This window comes from Girardinichthys multiradiatus, chromosome 8, assembly GCF_021462225.1.
Source record: "Girardinichthys multiradiatus isolate DD_20200921_A chromosome 8, DD_fGirMul_XY1, whole genome shotgun sequence".
Classification (NCBI taxonomy): Eukaryota; Metazoa; Chordata; class Actinopteri; order Cyprinodontiformes; family Goodeidae; genus Girardinichthys; species Girardinichthys multiradiatus.
In genome coordinates this window covers 25994549-26013555 of record NC_061801.1, presented here as the reverse complement: position 1 = coordinate 26013555, position 19007 = coordinate 25994549, and the positions used below count along the sequence as shown (strand labels likewise).

At 38.8% G+C, this 19007-nt stretch overlaps 2 protein-coding genes across 8 annotated transcripts; both read right to left on the bottom strand.

Annotated features, from left to right (window-relative positions):
* Positions 1-2: 2 nt before the first annotated feature.
* On the bottom strand, positions 3-9847 carry snx24 (sorting nexin 24). 7 transcript variants are annotated; one of them, XR_007039263.1, is made up of 8 exons: positions 9383-9824; positions 8037-8120; positions 4310-4414; positions 4077-4171; positions 3920-3949; positions 3706-3770; positions 1967-2094; positions 3-1527 (listed from the first exon to the last, which is right to left on the bottom strand). XR_007039263.1 is itself a non-coding variant. In XM_047372190.1 (8 exons), the coding sequence occupies exons 1-8, from the start codon at positions 9449-9451 to the stop codon at positions 1449-1451; spliced, it is 591 nt and encodes a 196-aa protein (XP_047228146.1). In that variant the 5' UTR covers positions 9452-9847; the 3' UTR covers positions 3-1448. The 7 variants fall into 7 exon arrangements, 6 of the variants coding, with proteins under 6 accessions (XP_047228146.1, XP_047228145.1, XP_047228148.1 ...); XM_047372190.1 differs by having other exon boundaries at positions 2028-2094; positions 3706-3767; positions 9383-9847; XM_047372189.1 differs by having other exon boundaries at positions 2028-2094; positions 9383-9834.
* Positions 9848-10053: 206 nt separating this feature from the next.
* On the bottom strand, positions 10054-17952 carry loxa (lysyl oxidase a). Its single transcript, XM_047372187.1, has 7 exons — positions 17177-17952; positions 15943-16051; positions 14990-15121; positions 11702-11858; positions 11002-11097; positions 10763-10878; positions 10054-10671 (listed from the first exon to the last, which is right to left on the bottom strand). The coding sequence occupies exons 1-7, from the start codon at positions 17784-17786 to the stop codon at positions 10665-10667; spliced, it is 1227 nt and encodes a 408-aa protein (XP_047228143.1). The 5' UTR covers positions 17787-17952; the 3' UTR covers positions 10054-10664.
* Between the last annotated feature and the right edge of the window lie 1055 nt (positions 17953-19007).

Genomic DNA, 19007 nt, shown 5'->3' with positions numbered 1-19007 from the left:
TGTGTAAATCATGATTTTATTAGTGTTTGTATGTTACAAAGAATATTTTAGTGTGCAACAGTAGATTCAGGGTTTATTGTAGTTTGGTATTATGGTACAGACACGACACGCTCAGAGTTACACAATAAATACATACAAATAAATACTCATCATGTGCCTTTAGATAATGATTTATTTAACTTAATTTGACTAATTCAAAAATATCTTGTGTTTCACTGTTGAGAAATGAAGATCCAGCTGAGAAAAAAAAAAACAGATTAGACCACTGATCATCGACTGCTGTTCAAACAAAGTCACTTGCAACACGCTGTAGTTTCACAGCTGTAGCGGATAGCTTGCACAGAACAATAAGAAGTAGTTGCCTTGCCTTATATTGCACAACACGTTACTGGCTGCAAGTATTTCCAGTTGCCAACTTTTCAAAAACTCACGATAAAACAAAGCACCCTTTGCATCTCGACTCCAACAATAACTCCACAATTGGCCAATTGAGGGTATATTAGCCTTTTTCTTTTTAATGCAACATGACTGAAGTTAGTCTAAATGCTGGTTTTTAGGAAGAAAAAACAGAAAATGATTTGAGTCTGTGTAGAAATATACTTTAACCCACAGCTACAAAGATGGGATTGGTACAGAAGCAGCTTCACAGTAACAGCTCAAAACCTGTTTTGCATAGCTGACAACTAAAAATAAAAAAATGTGACTGAATATTCAAGTGAGTATATAGGCTGTCCCTTTTGTTTTTCTCTCACAGTAAAAAGTCTTGTTTTAGGTTCATGCCATAAATTGTAATAGAAAATAAATTAGTTACACTGACAAGCCATAAAACACTATTCTTAAGTACTGTGACCTCAGGAGTTTTGATTTTATTTTACTTATTGATAGAGTGGCAACCTCTGCTTTGAAACAGATGCCAAGCAGGTTCACTATGATCTCATTAAGGTTTGTAAATCGTCAGCAGGCAGCAGAAACCAAAGCTAAAAATGTTCAAACATTTGCACACCTAGGAAATCTGTGTAAAGAGAAAATAAACAACCATAAAATAAGGTCAAGCAAAAGTTAAGAGGTTAAGAAAGACCCCATGAGATGTAGAAGTCCCCATAACGACCACTTATTTGAAGGCTTTTTACCAGGGGGGTGCCAATATTTGATAAGGGAGTTTTATGTATCAGGTTCTGTACAAGGAACTAAGTCTTAATCCATTTATTTCACAAAGCTGGTATAATAGCAATTTCTATAAAGGCAACATTTATGTTAGTTAGATTACAACACATATTTAAAAGATGTTGTAGTTTAGTTTTAAACTGCCTGCTTATCTAAAAACCTCCAGCTCACGACTACTTGGCACTGAGCAGCTCATTCAGTATCTGAGAAAACATTTATAACCACAGATAAAGGTCCACATCCCTGCAGGATCTATATTTAAACGCGCCACTTTGCTGTCAGCGTCACCAGAATGCAGGGACAGACTTCCGTCCTGCAAAGAAAGCGGTCACATCATTCCTGCTGTTCTCCCTCAACTGGCTCCTTCATGACAAATAACAAGAAATACATGTAAGTATTTAGACCCTCTGTTCAATCCCCAAGGCAATTACCTTCCAAGATAAATGCACTAACTTCTGAACATTTCTACTGAATCCTTCCCTAGATGGATAAGCCTCATAAATCATACTTGTTTATCACTTTCCTACTAAAAGTACTAATTCTCAGGTAATTTACTGCAACTATTTAGATTTACCTATCAGACTATTTCTTATAGAGTTTACATTTTAAAACAGTTTTAAAGTGAAAATCACATGGAAAAATTAGCAAAACATAAGTTAGTGTAGATGTATAAAATGTAGTGATTCATCCAGCTATCATTTCAGTTAAAAAATCTAAATAATTATGGGGTTTTCATTGTATGCCTGTGAGCAAAAAAAATGAGGCTCAGGTTATCTTGTAATATGTTCTTCCTGGCGCACACCAAAGCTGGTGGGAAGCATCCGTTTTATGGTGACGTGCCCTCCAGCTCTCAGAGGCTCTACCTTGGCTGAAGGTCAGGGTAAAAAACTCCGTGCACCACGCCTTCAATCACAACGTTGGAGAATGTATCTAAAAAGCAAAAAAAATAAAAATAAAAATTGCAAAGAAAGACAAAATTCTACATATGATGACACAGCTTTTTCTTGGATATAATTGAATGTGCTTTCATGTGCAGTGCTGTGAAAAAGTATTTACCACCTTACAGGTTTCCTATGTTTTGCTTTTTTTTTTTTTTTGTCACACTCAGATGGTTCAGATCTAACAAACATAACTAAGTTAATACAACATGAAATGTTTAAATGTTGTTTTGAAAGCGATCCAATCCAAAGTAAAAAAGTAATTGTCCCCTAAGGCTTATAACTGGTTGCGGGATCTTTGGCAGATTTAACTGCTGCCAAGCGTTTGCAAGAACAGGCTGTGAGTCTATTACATCACTCCGGAGGTATTTTGGTCCACTCCTCATTGCATAACTGTTTTAATTTAGCAACACTGGAGGCTTTTCAAATTTAATATTTTTTTCAGGGTCATGCCACAACATGTCATTCAGATTGAAATCCAGACTTTGACTAGACCAATCCAAAACTTTCATTTAGAGATCATCTTGCTGGTGTGATATGCTGCATAATCCATGTACACTTAAGCTTAAAGGCTTGGTTTGGATGTTGTGGATAGAAGTTCTGTTACATTATCAGTAATAGTTCCCTAACCTGTAGTAGAAAGGAATCATTTCACTGTGAGCTTGTTGGCAATGTAAATACATTTCACAATGGTGGAGGCTAACAGCTAATCAGGCGTTAGCTGTGTGTCTTAGCTGGCTTTAGGAGTTTAAAACAAATCAATGGAAATGTTCATATCAGTGGGACAAGAGACCGTTGTTGTGTTTGGTGCTTTCTCCAACACCATCTTTCTATGTGGAGATCCCTTAGTTGAGCCTGCCGGCTGTATCAGTCCCCCGGATCAGCTGATCGTGAGTCCACCAGAGTAATTTTCAAACCCCTGTCACCTTGGAAGCACAGGAACATACCATCTTTGATGCTGCTCTTCAGTTCACAGCCTGAGACAAAATCCAGAAGTTTACTCTGGCGGAGCTAGAGAGGACAAGAGTCGCTGCTGATCCGGCGGATTGATACAGCCGGCAGGCTCAACCAACTCCACATAGGAACACAGACAATGTGGAGCTGAACAAAACAAAGCATCAAACAACATAACGGCCTGTTGTGAGACTGCAGACTGCTAATATCTGCAAACAGCACAATCAATCCACCAGGCGTGAAGTGACAGCGTACATCTCATTAGCTCAGTTTCTGCCACTTCAAAAATGTATCTACATTTTCAACAAACTCAAAGTGATATAACATCGGTCTACTACAAGTAGGGGAATCTTACTTCAAATAATCCAAACTAACCAATTCAGGTCGAATACTAATGCCTGGACAATTCCCTCAAGGATTTTCTGATGGAGAGCAGAATTCGTGGTTCAAGTCTTCCAAGTCTTGAAAAGGGAAAGTAGACCAAGAACATCACACTGCCATCACCATGCATTCTTTGTTTAATAAATAAAATCATTATTTTTTATGATACTGTGAAAGAAAAGCAAAAGCAGAAGATATCTATAAGCGGGCAAATACGTTTTCACAACACTTTATGAATAAATAGGGTCATCGTGTCATCTGAGCGCACCGTGTGCAGAGGGCAGCAGGTATGGATCTCTGAGATACACCATGACTGGCTGATGAGACAGTCTACTGAAAAAAGCCCAAAAAAGGAGAAGTGAGAGGGTGAAATTCAGAAGTAAATCAAACACTGACTCATACACCAACTGGTTAAAGTGCAACACAAGCACATGACCTGCTGATTTATGCAGGAAGAAAGGAGGAAACTCAAAATGACTCACCTTGATTCCACAGATTCTGTGTCAAAGGAGCTAAAAAGCATAAAAGAGAAAGAAGTCAGATCACACAGTCCTCCTCGAGTCTGGGAACAAAACTATCCCAGCTGCCACAAATTGCTCTCTTATTTTGTTCTGAAGCCGACCTGGAGTTCCAACTCACCCGCAGCTTTCTGTTTTTGGCACTGAAGGAAAATGGCGGATGTTTAGGAAATCCAGGAATATCTTCGGGAGGACCTCATTTTCCATAATTACAGTCTGACAAAAAAAAAACAAAAAAACAAAAGGAAATTTTAGTAAGCGCACCAGGCCGGGAAGCAGAAACAAATTTCTCAGTGACGCCAGTCAGGACAGAATTTCTGTCTGACAAAAGACTGTGTGCATAAAAGAATCTACCTGCAGGTAGAGCTCCAAGCCTTGCCTCCTCTGCTCCAGAACTTTGGGGACCCAGTTTCTGACATGCTTCGAAGGGATTTCTGGAGGTTTTATGCTTTTTTTCAGCTGAAAGGATTTTAATATGTTAAGAAACTGTACATGTTTACCATAGAGAACAACATACAGAATACACAAAGATTCAAAGCATAATTCATCACCTTAGCACAATCCTAAGCAAACGCAGTTTTGTGCAAAAGTCGTAAGTCATCACATATGTTCTATTCTTGATCAATAGTTATCCAGATTCTGTTGATTTGCTTTATGCAGTTTTCTTAGCTCTGCCTTTCCTCAGTCCAGCGCTTGTTTATTTTTGTTATTTTTCTAACACACACTATGCTTTAATTTCCATACCCACAAATACATCAGGAACACTCCAGATTCTACTCTAAAGCAAAACAGCAGGAAAAAAAGATCTGTCAATTCTGTTGGTCTTCTATTACTCTACTACACCTTTGAATTAATTATTTGTCATGAAGGAAAATGATGTCTATCTAAAATCATCACTGATTGGCCCAGTGATGATTGGTCTGCTAGTATTTTAAACAGAACTGAATGGTGTCAGGAACAGGTTCTGGGACTGGACAGAAAATTGGTAAAAAGTAGCAAAGGTAAAAAGAAAAATCAATATATTAACCTTCAGAAACAACAGAGAATTATTAATTAAGACAATTTTAAAAGATCACAAGAGTGGATGACTTACTTACAAATAGCAGCAGACATGCCATTGACATGTAATGTTAACTCAAACAATAAAAACAAAAAAGCAGGTTTGTACAAAAGCAGTTTTGATTTGCTAAAACCTCTCCAACATTTGTCTGGAGGACCTGCAACCCATAAAGACCACAGATGGGTCTGTGAACAGAATATGACTGGATTCAGTTTTATTTTCCCATATACATCAGAGGGAGTCAAAAATGGAAAAAGCACTTCTGAATCCAGTCTTGCTTTACTGCTGAGGTTTATTGCCCTGATTAAAGATGAATAGAGGGAACACACTACTTTAACAGGATCTTAGGTCACTGAGCTACTTGTAGGTCAACACTTTCTCAGAGGCTCACCTGAGAATTTCAAACAGGAGGCACTGAAAAATTAAAATGACTATTTATGCATTTTGACTTGTTACAACTACAGAATGCATATAAAATAATGATTAATTATTAAAAATATCTGAAATGCTGTGTTAAGGTATCTCTGTTTATCAGTGAATTATGTACAAAAAAGTTATTCAAACGTAACATGTTTTAATTAATCTAAACTTACTCTTCCTAAGTTTTTTTATACACCTTAACAAATCAGTGACCAGCAGCTACATCATGATTGTTTGCCTTGTCTGGCTTGATATTCTAGCACATAAAACTTACAAAATACGTCCTTTTGTTTATTTTTTTTTTGCCTTTATTGCACAAAACAGCCCAGAAGATGCACTGATTCCCATTCAGGTCAACTATATTTTCCCACCCAAGAAGACTCGGCCATTTGCAGGATCCGCCTACGTGTGATGACCAGGGAAACACGTTGATAGTTCCCACTCAGCACCTCCTAAACTCTCTGCAAATGCATTAAAATATGTACACTACTGGTCAAGTGGTTTTAGACACACTTTGTCATTTAATGGTTTTCTTAATGTTTATGACTTTTTACATTGTATGTAGATTCTCATTGAAGGCATCAAAACTGTGAATGAACACAACGAAGTATATAGCAAATGAAAAATTATAAAATGACTTTAAATGTTTTATATTTTAGGTAGCCGCTCTTTGGGCGTCTCTCAATGCACCTCTGGGAAGTTGTTCAAAGCTAAAATACAGGTTAACTTTACAACCACAATCTGCTGTTCACACCAGTGGTGTCCCTGCTCCAGCACAGCTGATCCAAATGGCCTCTATATATTATCAGGTTCTGCAAAGGGTCTGATATTTACTCAGTATTTATATTTATTTATTCAAACCAGCGGTGTTGCAGCAGGGACACATCTAAGATGTGTGTGATTTTTGCCTTTCCAGAAAATCCCATTGTGTGATTTTTAAGTAATTAATTAGCATTTTATGACATGACATAAGTATTTGATCACCTAACAACCAGTAAGAATCCCAGCTCTCAGAGGCCTGTTAGTTCTTTAAGAAGCCCTCCTGTTCTCCACTCATTACCTGTATTAACTGCACCTGTTTGAACTCGTCGGTCTAAAAGACACCTGTCCTCACACTCAATCAAACAAACTCCAACCTCTCCACAATGGCCAAGACCAGTAAAGCTGTGATAAAATAGTAAACCTGCACAAGGTTGTGATGGGCTACAGGGAAACAGCCAAGCAGCTTGGTGAGAAGGCAACAACTGTTGGCCCAATTATAAGGAAATGGAAGAAGTTCAAGATGATGGTCTAAATCCCTCGGTCTGGGGCTCCATGCAAGATCTCACCTCGTGGGGCATCAATGATCATGATGAAGGTGAGGGATCAGCCCAGAACTACACGGCAGGACCCAGTCAATGACCTGAAGAGAGCTGGGACCACAGTCTCAACAAACACCATTAGTAACACACTACGCCGCCATGGATTAAAATCCTGCAGCGCCTGCTCAAGCCAGCACATGTCCAGGCCCATCTGAAGTTTGCCAATGACCATCTGGATGATCCAGAAGAGGAATGTAAGAAGGTCATGTGGTCTGATGAGACAAAAATAGAGCTTTTTGGTCTAAACTCCACTCACTGTGTTTGGAAAGAAGAAGAAGAATGATTAGAACCCCAAGAACACCATCCCTACCGTGAAGCATGGGGGTGGAAACATCATTCTTTGGGGATGCTTTTCTGCAAAGGGGACAAGACGACTGCACCGTATTGATGGGAGGATGGATGGGGCCATGTATCTGGAGATCTTAGCCAACAACCTCCTTCCCTCAGTAAGGGCACTGAAGATGGGTCGTGGCTGTGTCTTCCAGCTTGACGACGACCCGAAACACACAGCCAGAGCAACTAAGGAGTGGCTCCGTAAGAAGCATCTCAAGGTCCTGGAGTGGCCTAGCCAGTCTCCAGACCTGAACCCAATCGAAAATCTTTGGAGGGAGTTGAAAGTCCGTATTGCCCATCGACAGCCATGAAACCTGAAGGATCTGGAGAAGATCTGTATGGAGGAGTGGTCCAAAATCCCTGCTGCAGAGTGTGCAAACCTCGTCAAGAACAAAGGTTTCTGTACAAAATATTAAGTTTGTTTTGTTTGTTGTATCAAATACTTATGTCATGCAATAAAATGCTAATCATTTACTTAGAAATCACACAATGTGATTTTCTGGATTTTGGTTTTAGATTTTGTCACTCACAGTTGAGGAGTTCCTATGATAAAAATTAAAGACTTCTACATGCTTTGCAAGTTGGAAAACATGCAAAATCAGCAGTGTATCAAATACTTGTTCTCCCCACTATAACAGTATAGAAGAAGTGTTAAGAGTCTTGGTTCTGCATCATGAAGTTGCTTTTTGCAGACAGATGCAAAAGAAAATAGGGAAGTAAATACAGTATTATAGAAAACAATGTATATTTAAACAAATTTGGAAGCTGATATTAGATTTGTATCACAGTTATGTTTAAATTAAACTACATTCAGCTGGTATGTTTCCATTTTTTCAGATGATATGGGGACAGATAAAGACCAGAAAATAACAAAGAAAACATCTTTTCAGAGAAACCTGGGTCTCACCATTTTGTGCAAAGCGTGGAATTCACTGTAGCGTTTCTCAACACTGTGCAATCTGCCATTCACCAGTACGTCAATTTTAAAGACCTGAAATAAAGACAAAAAGAAGTGATCTCCTCTTGTAGCTTAGAGAAAGGAAACATCTGTCTGCTGGGGGGGGGGGATTGGTCAGAGTGACGGTTAACGTCCCTGAACGGCGCATCGTCTACTTCCCTCACTCAGCTGGATTGTTGACTAAAAGACTTGGCGCAGACGTCGCTGTTCTTTCCACAATGACAGGAGGGAAGTCTGAGTGACAACAGTGTTAGTTTTAAAACACTGGAAAGAAAAGCCGAGTATCTAAAAACCATGGGCAGATCTAAGATGCTGTAACAACCATTATTATTTGATGGAAAGAAGTTCACCTAGTCCTGAATGTCAGAACTGTCAAGATCTTTAACTCCATAACCAGACAAACAAGTTTGTGGGGATGACCGTTTGCAATGGCAAAATATTGAGCTTCTGGTTAGACAAAATCATTGCTTTATTTTATTCAGGGTTTTTTATGTAGCAGAAGACTAACACTGAAGAGGACTGTCCCCGCTGTGGAACATGGAGGTGGCAGCATTATGCTGTGGAGATGCTTTTTTTCTTTTGTCACAGAGACAGGTGGGAAACTGGTCAGAGTTGAATACAGGACAATCCTAAAAGAAGACCTGTTGGAGGATACAATAGACTTCACCTTCCAACGGGACACTGACCCTAAACATACAGTCAGCATGTGTCAGAATGACCTAGTCAAAGTACAGACCAGAATCTAAGACGCATTGTATTTTTTATGAACATTAAGTGAAGACAGTATACCTTGCAACATGTATTAACTTATTTTGTCTCTTTACATGTCCACCAGTCAAAGCCTTACTCCCCAGCACATTACAAAAGCACAATATAGTTCTTGTAATTCTTTGATAGCTATTGGTCCCAAATGAGGAGCAATTTAAGGGAAATAACAGAGGTTTCTCATGTTCTGTTCCGACTTTTTTAATTTAGGTGATGAATTCAGGTGAAACAGTACAGAATTGTCCACAAAAAATAACTATAATTAAAAATCTTAAATATCACCAGGATGTTTGAAAATGCAGTGGTTCTTTAATTTAAACTCCAAGCTGCTAAAAGTCAGCTTGTTCTTCAGTTACATGAAGAAAATAGACATGTTTACAAAGAGAAAACTGGATAAATTCACATCTGAGAAGTGGAGCTTCAACTAAAAACAACCCGTATAAACATTAAAAATGTTTACAAAGCAACTCGATCAGGCTTAAATGTGATTTTTAGACGTTAACACGCATTCAGGTTTCCGTTGATCTTACCGTGAATCCTTTCTCAGCAGAACTGTTCTCCGAACGGAACGATGGGATCGACACTCGGATCGGATGCATTTTTTTAACCAGAGAAAACGGTTCTGTTTAGGTTCAGTTTGATCCTCTGGGTCACATACACAGGCGTATATCCCAAACACTCACGGCTGGTGGTTTACTCCAGTTAGAATGATAAAAATCCCTGAATTTAAATAAACTCAACCAGGTCTCAGTGCTGCCCTCTGATGGCCCGGATGTCCTGGGCGGTAAGAATATTACTATAACTTCATAGAAATTATTGCTATTATAAAATAGTTCCTCAATTCGCTTAATAAATCCGATTGAATTAAATTATTAACACGGATTTTACCATATTTTTATCTACTGTCCGTTTTTACAGCTTCCTATTATTTTTTTAAAGGTGAAATGATGAGGAAACTCCTTTACTTAAATTACTATTGTAAGCCTCAGTTAAATGTATTTTGTTTGTAAAAAAGGTATTTGTATATAAATATAAATAATTGTTTACATCTTATAATAAAACAGTAGTAAAATACTAAAATGCATTTTAACAACAATACATTGTTGTTAATAAAATATAATTATTATGTATTTTTTAGTAATAAAACAAGTAATAAATATTAATAACAACAATAAGAAGAATGTTTTTGTAGATACATAGATTATCAGTAATTTAGTAAAAATTTATTGTTTTATTTTGAGGAAAAACTTGACTGTTGTTCTTTGTTCTTTGACAAAATGCAGGAAGTTTGCCAACACAGGACAGTTTTTTTTTTCTTTGTTGATTGCATACAATTTATTACAATACAGCAAAAAAGGTAAAATAAGACATATAAACAACTAGAAGTATACGACAATGTCCCCTCAAATTTATTTAAGAAATCTCTATCAAAAGCTTCAGAATAAAGAGTGTTATGTGTAATGTGCTTTCCTTTTACATAGCCATTTTTTGCTGTGATATACTGAGTTTTTATCTCTCTTCTCTAAGCCCATGAATTTAATAGAGTTGTTGTTTTACGTGTCTTACAATCCAGGCATACAGTATATGGGAAATAAAAAAATAAAGGTAAAACTGCACTCTTCCTAATAAAGCACGAAGGATTCAATATAACCTGGTACCATAATATCTGATGGTTATGTTTTTTGTTTTTTCTCAATTTTTTATCCTAGAATGAATGTATGTCACATATTTTTTTTCGCACGCCCCTTGTTGGTAGTCCTCATCAGTCATTCACAGGGTAAACTTGCTGAATATCAGTGGATTACTGCTGTCTTAATAACTGGAAAATATAGAAACACAAACAGCATATGACTTAATAGAGGGCACAATCTTAACGCAAAACATACTGTCACCTCATCCACGATACCAACCTTGACATGTGACAACCGGACACATAACCATAGTTGCCGGTGTATTGTACATCACAACGAACAATGTTGTTGGAGTAGTCCGATTCTTCAACCTGATAGGAAGGATTTACACTGACCTGTGCGCAACAAACATGTACCACCATAAGAATCAACATCACAGAAACAAAGATTTATAAGCAGCATCATTACCTTTGTGATTCTACAAAGAAATGTGCCTCAAAAACAAGGGTATCTCGTACCTTGAGGATATATTGTCCAGGTTTCACATCTGTGATGTCAATCCACTGACAGTCGATGTCTGCGTTGTATGTATCATAACATCCTGGGCTCAGACCCTGCATATCAGATGGTATCGATATACAACAACATATGAGAAATTAATTTAATAACCTGCAGATCTTTTGCATGATGTAAGTATGAGTTTTACCTATAATAAAGTCTGTTACTGCTTGATAATAACTATAAGACCGATAAGTACACCCTTTCGTTTCTGTCTCCGTGTCCATTGCATTGAAATAATCCCAAAGAAATTTCTGATAAAGTTTTTTATATATGTCAAGCAGAGCATTATAGCAAAAGCCATAATGATCCACTTGTGAAAATAAATCTTCTTGGCAATCAGACAACAACTCTGAGCGCTACTCTACCGGACAGGACACGTAAAAAAAAAACATAGTGAGAGCAGACTGGGCCTCTAAGGAACTGGTACATCACTGAGACAAAAGTTTTTCTGACAGAAAGTGAGAAGACATTCTGCAAAAAAGTGCAACAAGACATACTTGCGTTTTCAAACTTTTAACCCCTAACATTAATGTCACGACCTTTTTAAATAAACATAATATGGTTTCTGGAAACACTCAGGAGTGTTCAGGGATTTTCAAACTTTAGTTTTTAGTGTAATTATGTGTTCATGAAGAAAACTGTAGCTCGTTTTGAGACCTGGGTGTGTGACGTGCAGGCATATCTCCTGTAGTATCCATAGTCACAGGAGGTGTCTTCCAAGCAGAAGCTAGCCTTGTGGCCCTCTGCCACCGACCGCTGAGTGGTGGATTCCAGCAATTCATAGTGGCTGAACTCATCCATGCTGTGGTAGTGCCTGTCGATCATCAGCAGGACACACAGGTAACTGAACAGAACAAATTCTTTCTGCAACCATTGGACACCATGTGTCATTTTCCCAACCCCACAGGTGATAATTCTATTTACAATGTACAGTACAGACCAAAACTTTGGACACACCTTCTCATTCAAAGAGTTTTCTTTATTTTCATGACTATGAATATTGTAGCTTCACACTGAAGGCATCAAAACTATGAATTAACACATGTGGAATTATATACTGAACAAAAAAGTGTGAAACAACTGAAAATATGTCTTATATTCTAGGTTCTTCAAAGTAGCCACCTTTTGCTTTGATTACTGCTCCACACACTCTTGGCATTCTGTTGATGAGCTTCAAGAGGTCATCACCTGAAATGGTTTTCACTTCACAGGTGTGCCCTGTCAGGTTTAATAAGTGGGATTTCAAGCCTTATAAATGGGGGTTGGGACCATCAGTTGTGTTGTGCAGGAGGTGGATACAGTACACAGCTGATAGTCCTACTGAATAGACTGTTAGAATTTGTATTATGGCAAGAAAAAAGCAGCTAAGTAAAGAAAAACGAGTGGCCACCATTACTTTAAGAAATGAAGGTCAGTCAGTCCGAACAATTGGGAAAACTTTGGAAGTGTCCCCAAGTGCAGTTGCAAAAACCATCAAGTGCTACAAAGAAACTGACTCACATGAGGACCGCCCCAGGAAAGGAAGACCAAGAGTCACCTCTGCTGCAGACGATAAGTTCATCCGAGTCACCAGCCTCAGAAATCGCAGGTTAACAGCAGCTCAGATTAGAGAACAGGTCAATGCCACACAGAGTTCTAGCAGCAGATACATCTCTAGAACAACTGTTAAGAGGAGACTGTGTGAATCAGGCCTTCATGGTAAAATAGCTGCTAGGAAACCACTGCTGAGGACAGGCAACAAGCAGAAGAGACTTGTTTGGGCTAAAGAACACAAGGAATGGACATTAGACCAGTGGAAATCTGTGCTTTGGTCTGATGAGTCCAAGTTTGAGATCTTTGGTTCCAACCACCGTGTCTTTGTGTGGCACAGAAGAGGTGAACAGATGGACTCTACATGCCTGGTTCCCACCGTGAAGCATGGAGGAGGAGGTGTGATGGTGTGGGGGTGCTTTGCTGGTGACACTGTTGGGGATTTATTCAAAATTGAAGGCATATTGAACCAGCATGGCTACCACAGCATCTTGCAGCAGCATGCTATTCCATCCGGTTTGCATTTAGTTGGACCATCATTTATTTTTCAACAGGACAATGATCCCAAACACACCTCCAGGCTGTGTAAGGGCTATTTGACCAAGAAGGAGAGTGATGGGGTGCTGCGCCAGATGACCTGGCCTCCACAGTCACCGGACCTGAACCCAATCGAGATGGTTTGGGGTGAGCTGGACTGCAGAGTGAAGGCAAAAGGGCCAACAAGTGCTAAGCATCTCTGGGAACTCCTTCAAGACTGTTGGAAAACCATTTCAGGTGACTACCTCTTGAAGCTCATCAACAGAATGCCAAGAGCAGTAATCAAAGCAAAATGTGGCTACTTTGAAGAACCTAGAATATCAGACATATTTTCAGTTGTTTCACACTTTTTTGCTCAGTATATAATTCCACATGTGTTAATTCATAGTTTTGATGCCTTCAGTGTGAAGCTACAATATTCATAGTCATGAAAATAAAGAAAACTCTTTGAATGAGAAGGTGTGTCCAAACGTTTGGTCTGTACTGTACATACGTAGCTATATGGCCCTGAGCTAATCAACATCTGGATTAACTCTGCTGTCTCCAAGGAAAACAGTCTGTCCCTCAACGGCAGTTGATTCTCAAAACACTAACAAAAAATCTATACAGACTACATAAACAGTTTGCTGGTTCTTGGCCAGTAGTGCTCCATGTTGGGAATCAGCCCAGCCAACCTCTCACTTCACAGCATAACTATGGGCTGAGGTAGTTTCAGGAGGAACGGAAGTAGGACTTTTACAGTAAACCTAGTGAAGAAGCTGAAAGGTCAGCAGCTTTCTCTGTGGAATCATAAACTCCTGACAGTATTTTTGTAATCCACACTTGGCTTTGCAGTTGTAAAGGAATCTACTTCATTGGTTCTCAGGAAGTTCAGTAACCTAATCTCATAAAAAATAATGATAGGTACATTCTCTTTACGCCAAAAAAAACCCAGATAATTTTATTTTAAAAGACTACTTTGCTAATAATGGTACTTGTAGATGCCATAATAACATTTGTTAAAAACAACATGTAGCCATCAACATTTGTGTAAAAGTAGTCTTTATGTGCTTCAATAACCCCATTATATATTTCTGTCATGACTTTGAATCAAACTACCCCACGGCCAAAAGGGTGTATTTGTACCATCTCTGCCCAATGCTGCATATTTAACATGTAACGTAAGGATCATATTGGAAGTACTTTGCTGCAATCTAGTGGTCTAATTTATGCCCAGTGAAGCCTAATTAAGCTGATTTGTAAACTAAATATCTAAATTCACACCCATATATATCTACTTAATTTAAAATCTCTTTTTGTATAACTATTGTGTTCTATTAAAAGGATGTGTTTATATGAATACTGTGGCTCAGTGGGAAGATTAGTCACCTGGCAATACGAGGGTTGCTGGTTCCATTAATGTACCCCCCTGCTACATGTTGAATTGTTCTTGGGCAAGAGATTAAATCCTGTTGCCTACTGATCTGCTTACCAGTATGTGTGTGCTTGTGTGTACTGATACAACTGACTGAAAAGTGATTGTGAGCCACAGTGAAAGGCACCTTCATTGGTCGGTATTTTAAAAAAAAATGCTTCATATATTCAATCCATTTCAGGAATATAAAATCTGTATAAATTATATTATTTAATACATCACAGGATTGTCTTTGTATAACCACATTATAAATGTTCACCGTTTTTTACATTTTGAGAATTGTACACTTTGTTAAAATAAGCAGATTTATGGGATGAATAAGAACACAACGTGGGGTGGGAATAGTTTACAAGCTGACTCACACAGACAGAAAAAAGGAGCAAAACCAAAATCCACACAGACAAAAGAAAAAAACATCAATGTGATGCTGAGGTGGATAGTGTGGACGTGAACTTTCTACTCACTGGTGGCAGCTGTGCCACTCCCAGGAGTAGCGTGGCCTGCTGGGGAGGAAGTCAGCAGTGCCCTGGTTCTTGACTCTTTGAGGAAACCTCAGCAGCACTCGGGTGTCATAGTCTCTCGCTCTATAAGCTGAGCTGCAGGCAAAGAGCAAAGAAAACAGATGTGACTGAAGGGGCAGAAAACACCTTTTTATGTGGACACAATGACATCACCATTGATGTTTTCCCTGCTTCATCTCTTCCTCGGAGTGGAGCAGACTCTCAGAGTCCAAACTGAAACCAGTCTCTGTGTGTGTGTGTGTGTGTTCCTGTCTTGGCATCACAGTGAGAACCATTTTCCCTATTTCACCATCTAATTGAGGACCGTTTGTACCAAAGTGAGGACATTTTGCTGGTCCTCACGACCTATTTTGCTAACGGTTAGGTTTAGGACTAAGGTGTGAATTGACTTTAGGTTAAGGTTAGGGTTAGGCATGCACTGGTAATGGTTAGTTTTAGGGTTATTGTCAAGGTTAGGGCATAGAAAGGGTTGAAAATGACTGAAAATCAATGGAAGTCAACACATGGTCCTCACTACATATAGCAAAACAAGTGTGTGTGTGTGTGTGTGTGTGTGTGTGTGTGTGTGTGTGTGTGTGTAAATGCTGGGTGGAAAAAATCCTTTAGAGGCACTCAGTTGTTTGGGTTAGTCCTTGATAATGTGTTTACCATTTGGGCTTTCTCTTTCAGGGCATGCTATGATTAAACTTTTACAGAAATCCACCCACTCCCTTTCTCCACCATCAGCTGCAGGAGTCACTTAATTTTAACTCCTCTTACTGCTTCCACTGGGCAGCCGTCACCCACAAACACTTAGGTGGTTGTTATGGCTCAGAGCACACTGATTCACACTCAGACAAGGCTGCAACCCCCACCCCCTTTTTCCCTTGTAGATCAGATCTTACAGCACAGCATACCTTGACAAACAGTTTTCCTCAGCTGCACATCTCAGGTTGTACATCGGTGCTCTTTGGACATAAGCAGAGGCTTGAATATAGTATGGATCTGGCACAAGATCAGGGAGACCTACAAATCGATATGAAAATACATGACAAATGATTGACCAACAACATATGTCCAGCAGATGGTGAATTATTGCCGGCTTGTAAACTGTTAACATTAAAGTTTGGATGGTGTTAAATTTTAGCCATTAAAATCATTTACTTTTTAAATGAGCATATTAACGTATATACCTAATACTAAAAATTGGTTAAATCCTAAAAACTACTTTATATTCATAACAAATCCAACCTAAACATTTTGATTGTAATGTAACTGAAACCATTGGTTCAGTCAGTCATTATTCTCATTGAATATGTTTTTTTTTTTTTTGTCCTGCAGAGAAAGGTAAGCTGTATAATGAATAATTATATATCATCTTAGTAATAGTTAAAAACTGGCATAAGATTTGTGGTTGAAATAGTTTCTGTGCGGGAGAAAAAAATTTAAGCTTGTATCCAACTGCAACTAGCTTAGCAACAATCCTATTGCTAAAGTCCAGCTTCTAGCAGTCTGAATTTCAAGAACCTGAAGTTGTCTTTGCCAGTAGACAGCACACATTTGCTGCATTTGTTTAAATGTCACTTTGTTAGAACAGAGTTTGTATTCAGCCTTAACTAAATTGGCAAATGCTAAAGCAGTGGCAGTGGTTACCAAGAAACACCACATCTTAGAGGTGGTTGGAAAAACTTATCTACTCACCATGTTAGAAAAGATTTGAAAAGTAGGTTACCATGTCACAAATATGTACGTCAGAATCAAAAAGATATTTTAATTTTTTGTTTGTTACATGCAAGGACAAAGCAGACAAGAAATATTATCTCAATGATTAGTTATGACTAAGAGAAAAAACTGATTGGATTTTTATGTGTTGTGGCTGTTAATTTGTACAGTTGTACATAATTTGGACTCCATCTACCCAAATAAAATATATAAATAGATATATTATTATAGATATACATATAAATTGTCAGACTCATTAAATGCTAAAACTGTGACATACAGTTTTTTCAGTGTATAAAGAAAAAGCAAGGATACTTTTTTGATGAACTGATGCTTTGCTAACTCTCTCTACAAACATCCGTAAATTTCAGCCAAATATCAACCCATTTTATTCAGAAAATGTCTGAGGATCGCTTTCTCCACTCTTACCGTACTGATGATACCTTGTGCCGTATCCGGGTCTTGACCTCGGTCTCGGTCTCTCGTAAACATCGTAATGATTGTAATAAGGGTTATCATAGTCGATGGACTTGTATGGATCGTACGGGTCATCACCGACCATCATGTCATTTACTCTGGGTAGAGGCGGGCTGAGACTGGCATTTTCCTGGGTGTCGTTGACTGTGCGGTTCCCCTGCGCCCTGGTGCGCTCCGCTGGTCGCTCCCGGTGAAGATGCTGCCGGTGCTCTTGCCCTCTCACGAGCGTAAGGAGGCTGCGGGGAGGCTGCTGGTGGTGCGGTTTACTCCGGGCGTCCTGATGTCTAACGTCTGCATCCCGGATGATGGTGAAGGGGCGCCCCTGCTCTTGCTCCTGCGCTGCGCCCTGGCGCCTCGGAGCCACGTATTCCGAGCCCTGGCTTAAAAGGCTGAAAACCTTCCCGTTGTGAGACCACTGCAGCGTCTGCCGAAAAGCCCCTCTCTGGTCATTTCTTGGTTGCGCTCCTGGGTTCCTCTGGGAGTTGGCAATTTGCAGGAACACAAACAATAAGCAGAAGCATGCATAAAAAGTGCCAAATGCGCCAAATACGTGCAATCCCATTATAAATTCAAGAAAATGTGCCAAGTATGAAGAGTACGTTTACAATGATTGATTATACTAAATTCTAGCAGTCTTCATGTCTAAATAAAGAATGTGCAAAGAGCAGAGAAAATGAAAAGCCGAATTTTAATGTTTCCATGTGAACTCATATCGCTTTTCTGCAGCCTGGAGATGCATAAGATGATGATGATTATGAGGAGGAGGAGTTCAGCATTTGGAGGAGTTTGAGTTCCTGTTATACAAGTCTTGTGGCTGCTCATGTAACCACAGTGATATGTGATCATGCACAATCTTACTTTTTAAAAGATGCTAAATTGATATGTTTCACTGTATTGGTAGCAGTGAAACAGATACAAGTAACATCAAGTCTTATAATAATCTGCCTTGCAAAATGTATTCACACCTATTCAACTTTTTCACCCTGCCGTTGAAGGAAAGGAATACATGGTTTTCCTTTTCTTACAAGTAGGAATTTGAAAAGTGTGATGCATTTCTTTGTATTTGGTCTCATTTTATTCTAATGCCTCTATAAAATCTTGTATAACCCATCGCCACCAGAAGTCATATATTTATTAAACATTATTATTTTACCTATGTGTGTAATTTATTCTTAGCATAAATACAGGTGTTCTGTGTAGACTTCAGAGGTTTGTTGGAGGACATCAGGAAACAAGCATTAATTGGAGAACCATTCAAGAGTTCCAAGGTAACTCTGGAGGACCTGCAGAGATCCAGAGAGCTCAGGTTGGAGAACCTGTCAATAGAATAAGTATTAGTCATGTAGTCCCCAAATCTAGCCCTCAAGGAACAGTGGCAAGAAGAATGCCATTTTTGAACAAAAAGCATAAGAAGTCCTATTTTCAGTTTCCACAAGTCATGTAGAAAACACAATGAAGAGGTGGAAGAAAGTGCTCTGGTCAGATGAGACTGAAACTGGACTTTTAGGTGTGGGAAAAGAGTGAAGCTGGTCAGGTAGGAAGGTAGGTGGAGATAAATACAGGGTAATTTTGGACAAAAAAAACTGTTAGAGACAGCAAAAGACTTGAAACCAGAGCAGTAGTTTACATTAGTTACAATTGAGATTTGAAGTTCAGTGGGAATGGAAACTCTTTGTTGGCACTGAACATAATTTTATTTTTAAGAATTAATCTTAATGTGTCTCCCTTGTATTTGGACCTCCAACACCCCTAAGATCCGCTTCGCTTATCTGCTCAGAAACAT